The 7,628-nt window shown below is 36.0% G+C and overlaps 1 protein-coding gene across 14 annotated transcripts in view; it reads left to right on the top strand.

Annotated features, from left to right (window-relative positions):
- PTPN13 (protein tyrosine phosphatase non-receptor type 13) overlaps positions 1-7,628 on the top strand; it is a 235,368-nt gene that overhangs the window by 144,559 nt on the left and 83,181 nt on the right. For all 14 annotated transcript variants that reach the window (XR_003430610.1, XM_027095877.1, XM_027095881.1 and 11 more), the window contains 3 exons: positions 624-776; positions 3,669-3,851; positions 6,529-6,691. Coding sequence is in view for 13 of the 14 variants with exons in the window: in XM_027095877.1 (XP_026951678.1) it covers positions 624-776; positions 3,669-3,851; positions 6,529-6,691 (499 nt within the window). In the remaining variant the exon portion in view is untranslated. The remainder of the gene's footprint in view (positions 1-623; positions 777-3,668; positions 3,852-6,528; positions 6,692-7,628) is intronic.

Raw genomic sequence — 7,628 nt, 5'->3', positions numbered from 1 at the left:
CTCTCTCTCTCTCTCTCTCTCTCTCCCTCTCTCTCTTTCTCTCTCTCCCTCCCCCCCCCTTCCTCCCTCCCTCCCTTCCTTCCTTCCTTTCTTTTTTTTTTCTGTTTAAAATTATCCTGTTTCAGAGTTTTGGGATATCTAGCACTTACCTTTCCTTCTCCCTATTTCTAACTAACAGATACTAGACATAAGGGTTACCAGCCAAATCTGGATCAAAGGGGTCTTCCATCTTCCACATGGATCCATGCAGTGATAGGCTGAGAACCCAGCAGAGCTCACTGTATGGAGAGCACATGTTCAAGGCCAAATGCACCTGAATACAAGTGGACCTAAGAGGAAGCAGGGAGCAAGAAGAGATTGTGCCACTCAAGTGGCATCCTTCACAACATTAATCCTTCACTGTAGTGACATTTGGCCTTTGATTGTCAGTCTCTCCTCAAGCTTGCTGATAAGTTCAGTCATTCTACTTCACTGAATAAAGAGAAAGACAGATGCACTTTCTCTAAAACTCATTCCTCAGAGAGAAGTATAAATAGGAGTACCTTATCTCTTGTTGAGGCAAGAGCTTTAAGATAAGAGGAAGAGGGCAAACAGAATTTCTTACACAAACACTCTCCTTTTAGGTTCACGGTGTGTCTTATTTTAGACTGGAGCATTATTTACCTCCCAGAGTGATGGAGAAACTTGATTTATCCTATATTAAAGAAGAGTTACCGAAATTGCATAATACCTATGTGGGAGCTACTGAAAAAGAGACAGAGTTAGAATTTTTAAAGGTAAGCATGCAAGATTACAAATGATAAACTTTGTATCTTTTTCAAAGTAAGGAAGAAGTGTTGGAAGACATACATCTAAAAGCTCAGGTGCCAATAACTGTTGCTATATGCTTTATCTCAGCTCATTTATTCCTGGCTAAAACCATGGTATTTTAATTCTCATTTTGTAAAAGAGGGAACTGAGGCTCAGAGAGGAAATGTAATGTTCCCAAAGTCAGTGGCTGATATGTGGAGCAAAACTATGATTTGAACCCGTATCTATCTGGCTATGGATTATATGCTTTTATCCTATTTCATACTCTCAAAATCAAGATATATTATAAAGAAGAAACAATTGGATTTTGTGACTGTCTGGATAAGAAAGGCAAGTTGAAACTAATTCTAGAGTTGTTTTGCTTTGTTTTTTCTTAAAAAGCTTAAGATTCAATTATATCTTCTAAAAATCGTCTTTCCATTAATGCCAACTAATTCACACGGGGGAAGGGGGTTAGAAAAATTGATTTATAGTTTCAGTTCTGCCACCATGTTCCTATAAGACCTCAGATGAATAACAGTGCATTTATGATTAGAAAAGACAGTACTATGCAAACTTCCAGTGTGAACAGCAAATATATGATAATATTCTATTGAGAAGAGAAAATTCAGAATATTCTCCTCTTGGGGGGACTTCCCCAGTGGTCCAGTGGTTAAGACTCCCTGCTTCCACTGCAGGGCATGCAGGTTCGATTCCGGTTGGGGAGCTAGATCCCATATGCCCTGTGGCATGGCCGACAAAAAAAGAAAAGAATATTTTCCTCTTGTAGCTCCCCAGCATGTAACAGCATGCCTTAAATTTGCTGCTCCATAATAAGGGAAGGGAGCCAAGTTTCCCTGCCCTACAAATATCTATAAAGGGGTTTCATTCACAGACTTATACCACCTTTAATCTAGGATTCATGGTAAGAAAGGCAGGGTGGTTTGTTTTAAGTTGACTCTACTTTTAAAGACATTACCTTATGTACTTATATTTTTCCTCGGTTATTACATGTTTATACTTGTAGGAAGTAAATACCAAGTTATATTTTTATTAATAAAGGTAGAAGACAGATTAACACAGCAGAAAGAATTTTCATGGGGATTTTCAGACAGTCTTGCATTTGAATTCTTGTTTCAACCAGCTGGGTAAACTTGGACAATGTACTTTAACCTCTCTGAGCTTCAGTTTTCCCCATATAAGTAGTGTGCTTAATGCATAGTAGGCTGCCCTTCTTCTAATAATGTATCCTGTTACTCCTTTTCTCTTCAGCTTGAGCATCTTTCTTCTAACCTAAGAATTTTTTTTAAAATCTCATTAATATACCCTTCCAAGGTTATTCTTCTGCTATATATCATATTGCCTCTGAAAAACTTTTATATCTTTTTGTAAATCTGCTTTATTGAGGTATAATTTACATACAATAAAATTGACCACTGTTAAATGTTCAATTCAGCGAGTTTTGAAAATATATATACAGTTGAGCAACCATTTCCACAATCATGATAAAGAACAAGGGTTAGCAAACTGTGGTCTGTCTATTTTATAAGTAAACTTTTATTGGAACTCGGCCATGCTCATTTGTTTCCCTATTGTCTGCATCTGCTTTCACACTACAACAGCAGGGTTAAGTAGTTACAACAGAGATCATGTGACCCACAAAGCCGAAAATGTTTCCTATCTAGCCCTTTAAATAAAAAGTTTGCCAAAAATATAACACACTTCCAACACCAAAAATTTCCCTCATGTCCCTTTCCATTTAGTCCCTTCCCCCCTATTCCTAACCTCTGGCAAATATTGATCTGCTTTCTATCACTATAATTTTTTTCTTTTCCAGAATTTCATTTAAAGAATCATATATTGCATAGTCTTCTGTGTCTGGTTCTTTTCACTTAGAATAATACTTTTGAGATTCACCTATGTGTGGTGTGTATAGTAGTTTGTTTATTATGGCTGAATAGTTTTCTGTTGTACAGATATGCAACAATTTGTTTTTTTTTTCTTTAGTTGATGGATATAAAGCTGCTTTAAACACTCAAATACACATTTTTGCATGAACATATGATTTTTCTTTTTCTTGAGTAAATACCTACCATTAGGTTTGCTGGGATCTATGGTAAGTGCATGTGTTACTTCTGCAGAACTGCCAAATTGTTCTCAAGTGGTTGTACAGTTTTACAGTACTACCAGTAATGTATGGGATTTCCAGTTGCTCTACACCCTTAACAACACTTGGTATGTTTAGTTTTGTTTTCTTTTTTTTACATTTTAGCTATTGAAATAAGGTAAGCAGTGGTTTATGATTGTAGTTTTAATTTGTATTTCCCTAATTACTGTTATTTTGAGCATCTTTTCATATGTTTATTTGTTGTTCGTATGTCTTCTTTGTTGATGTGTGTAATAAAATCTTTTGCCCGTTTTTGTATCTGGTTATTTTGTATCTGAGAAGTACGTATTCTTTATGTATTCTAGATACGATTCCTTATCTCCGAGTCTGTGACTTGCCTTTGTTTTTCCTGTCATTTGAAGTGCAGAAGTTTCTGATGTTAATGAAGCTTCAGTTTACCAATTTTTCCTTCTGTGGTTCCTGCTTTTTATGTCCCATCTAAGATATCTTTGTCTAACCCACAGTCAAATATTTTCTAAACTTCCTAGTTTTAGCTCCTGTATTTAAGTCTGTTATCGTTTTGGGGATAATTTTCATATATTGGTTAAAGTAAGGGTCAAGATTTATTTTCTTGGCATATGAATATCCGGTTGTTCAGCAACATTTGTTTAAGAGACTGTCCTTTCCATATTAAACGATATTGGTACAACTTCTGTATCTTTAAGTCACCTTTTCCAAGGTGCATTTTTATGTTATGGTATTGTTCCAACAGGTCTGCCAAAGACTGACAGAATATGGAGTTCATTTTCACCGGGTGCACCCTGAGAAAAAGTCACAAACGGGAATACTGCTTGGAGTCTGTTCTAAAGGTGTCCTTGTGTTTGAGGTTCACAATGGAGTTCGCACATTGGTCCTTCGCTTTCCATGGAGGGAAACCAAGAAAATTTCTTTTTCCGTATGTCCATTTTAACCTCTCTTGATTCTACATTTAAATTGGTGTTGTCGATTTCAAATGTAACGTATTAATTGACTTTTCTTAAGCAAACTTTAAACCCTGGCATTTAGTAGGGCTTATATATGTCTTACTACTATTTAACTCTTCTTTCTTAGTTGTGGGAAGTATTATTGAGATTTTGGTTTTGGTTTTCTCAGAAGGTGATTTTTAAAAGAATTCTTAGCTGGTTATATGCTCAATTAACTTTAGTTAAATTACAACCAAGTTGACTTCTCTGTTAATTCAGAACTTATTCTAGGGTACTAATACTTCTCACATGGAGAAAACCCGCTAATGTATTTAAGACTGATAATTATCTTAACCCCAGTGAACTTTGTCTAGTTTAGTAATAGGTCCCTCACAGAACTGTATTTGAATCTCAGTGGTCCAGAGATTTACTGACTTTTATGAACTAGCCTCAGGACTTTCTACAGTTTTAAGTTTTAGTGTGTAGTCTCTGGAGATAAAGTTAGGAAAGCAATTTTTAGAAAATCATGTTTATGAAAGATAATGAACTATAAAGGCATATTTTGATTTTGGAAGTAGGTGGAAAATCTGAACATTGAAGTGTGATTGTCAAACCCCAGAGGTAAATCAAAAATCTGTTCAGGTATTTGTTTTCCTAATGGTATTCAGGGACTACTGACATCTTTAGTTTATATTTGGGCTGAAATATGGTTTCACCAGAACAAACAAAATTTATAAGGTTATAATATCAAAGTCCCAACTGACTGTGGATAATCTTCAACCTAGAGACCTCTGGAATCATTTCTAGACCTGAGGGTTAGTTGGTTGGTTTCCCGTGAAACCCAGAGATACCACTAAGATTACCACATAATAAATGTATTCTCTCAGGAAATCGCAGACCATCCTCATCTTCCGAAGATTGTCAAGATCAGGAAATTACCTAGGTTTAACTTACCTTCCCCAATGAAAATGCTGGCAGAGCAAGTGCCTAGAGGAAACCTTGATGAATTAAATACAAATCTAATTTGGACCAGTTTTAAAAGGGCAGCAAATCAAATAATCATCCAGCATTCAGCCGTCATTTACCAGCTATCACATCAGCCCTGCAATAAAAATAGAACTAGCTGTGATTAGCTCATTTTTAAAGATCTCCAGTAATAAAGAATAGCTCACATTTCCCTGCAAACTATTCCCATCTTTAACAGAACTTGTTTATCCTGTAGTTCTTTCTCTAACACAGAGTTCTCTTTTTTAAACTCTCATTTTTTCTTCCACTGGCCTCTGGGGAGATGGATAAGTTACCCTTCGCCCGTCTCATCTCTTACAACTGAATTTCCTTAGGCACATTTCTTGTCCAGTCCATCAGTTAACACTTAGGATCAATTATCCTTATGATTTGTTTCAAACCTGTACAGCTTTACGACTATGGAATTCAACATCCTTGGGAATTACTTGATAGTGGTTAAATGCACTGTTTGTTAGGAGAAAAATTCCCCAACTATTTGAAGAGTTACTAGGAATGCTACTGGTAGTCAGGATACTAGTTTGGTGCTACTATTGCTTTAACTCCTCTCTAATACTTGCTGATTTCCTTTACTAAAGAAAGAGAGAACAGGGTCCCCGAGATTTCATTGGTAACAACATCTAGCAAGAATTTAATAGTCTTATTTTGTTTTTAAGACCAGGACTTATGAAGATGGCACCTGCATGATTGAAGTTTGAGTAATACTCTGTTATCATATCTTTTGTGAGTCTACGAAATTTGACTTGTCTGAGCCTATTTCTGCATTTGACAGCAAGACAAGGGACATGATATAGAGGAAATAATTTGTACAGTAGAGAAGCCAAGAGCTACAGTAGAATCTAGCTGGACTTGAGCAATTCTCCAGAGACATTAGTCTTAGATCCCTGACATGTTGAATTCTAGTCTTTTAAGGCATATGGCTCACTGCAAGCCTTACCACATAGGTCGCAATATTTCAGGGTGTCCTCTTACATATGAAACATTCATTTTTAAGAAGCAGGGAGATAAAACTGATTAATGATTCTTTTCCTTTCCCAGAATTTGGCAAGAATCACTGTCTCTAAATATTGATGTGTTTCATCTCTCAGCCCAGCAGTTATGTTATCCGGTGTTTCTGCATTCCAACATTTTCCTTAACTTCCCACATCTTCCATCCCAGCCTTCATGCCACCAAGATTTTTCTTGACTGAATCACAGTGCTTATTACTGCATAGTAATATCAGTTTTTGTTGAACTTCATTTTTTTTAATCTAAGACTGTAGAACATATATTTCTTGTAATTTCTTTTTCAAATAGTTTTGGTGTTTGTAAACATTGCAGTAAACTCAAAATATCAGTAATCTTTAAAGGAAACTGTTTCCCTTGCTGGTGGCTGGTATACAGTCTATACAATCTGATTTAGGCTACAGTTTCTAAAAGTGGCAAATAATATTAATTTCATTTATTTCCTAAATTTCTAATAATACAGAGTTATATTTTTCTATATTTATATTAGATATAGGTCAATGAGTATTCATGCCTAATAATGTGAAGTAAAAATAATATCTGTACTTACTCATTGTTTCTAAAATTTGGTCATGCAATGAAGTGATAGGAAAATATCCTAATTTTAAATACCCTTGATTAATATTAATATTAATATTGTAGAAAAAGAAAATCACATTGCAGAATACATCAGATGGAATAAAACATGCCTTCCAGACAGACAACAGTAAGATATGCCAGTACCTGCTGCACCTCTGCTCTTCCCAGCATAAGTTCCAGCTGCAAATGAGAGCAAGACAGAGCAACCAAGATGCCCAGGATATCGGTAAGGAGAAGCAAACTGTGTCAGATGACTCCAGGGTAGATGCATGATTTTTGCCACAAACTTTAAAAGAACTTCCACTTTTAGGATGAAAATGACAAGGTATGTAGATGTTAAATGACTAAGTCAAGTTCATAAAGGTGTCATAAATGAAGCTGAGATGTCAACTTCATGTTTATTCTGAAAACAGCACCCCTCATCAGTCAGGGAGTACCTATTGGACTATTTTGTGCTGATTGTTAGGCTAGCTGATGTAAATATTGTAAAAGTTTCAGACACATTCTCTACCCGTAGTAAACTTATGCACTGGGAGATAAGACCAACAAACATGAAACAGTAATACACAATAGAGGGTCAAGGTTTCAATAACAGGTTCTATTGTACAGTCTCTGATATACACTACAGGAGGAAAAGGAGATCAGAGGATAGAGTATGTGAGTGGTGGCACTTGAATTGGAATTTTCAGGACAAAAATAATTAAGTAGGTTGACGATAAATGGAAGGGCTTTCCAGATAAGGGAAAGAACATGGGAAACAAGGTGGTGGACTCTGCACCCAGAATGGGGAAGTCATGTACCATAACGGTTTTGGGGGTGACAGATTTCAGTTTTACTTGGTCACGTCCCTGTTCTGAGACTGACGTGAGTAACCATAGTACCAATATAAGTGCTCAGGAGAGCGGTTTCAGTTCCTTTTGAAAAGGAACCAACAGAAGAAACCAATTTAGCTCTGAAGAAAATCTCAATCAGAACTGAAATATTTAAAGCTTACTCTGCAAGACCACATGTAGAGATTAAAGTTATAGAAAGTCTAGTTCTGCATATTAAATTCTTATAGACTTCAGTGAAACACTTTTTTAATCAAGAATTTGATTAAAAAATTAAATGTAATGGCACTGATGACTTTGTGCAGCAGAGCCCTATGAATTCTTTATCCGAAA

Source organism: Aethalodelphis obliquidens, unplaced genomic scaffold, assembly GCF_003676395.1.
Source record: "Aethalodelphis obliquidens isolate GAN/ISIS:26980383/991018 unplaced genomic scaffold, ASM367639v1 scaffold95, whole genome shotgun sequence".
In the NCBI taxonomy this organism is placed as follows: Eukaryota; Metazoa; Chordata; class Mammalia; order Artiodactyla; family Delphinidae; genus Aethalodelphis; species Aethalodelphis obliquidens.
The sequence above is the reverse complement of the archived record's forward strand: the minus strand, read 5'-3'. Positions and strand labels throughout refer to the sequence as shown.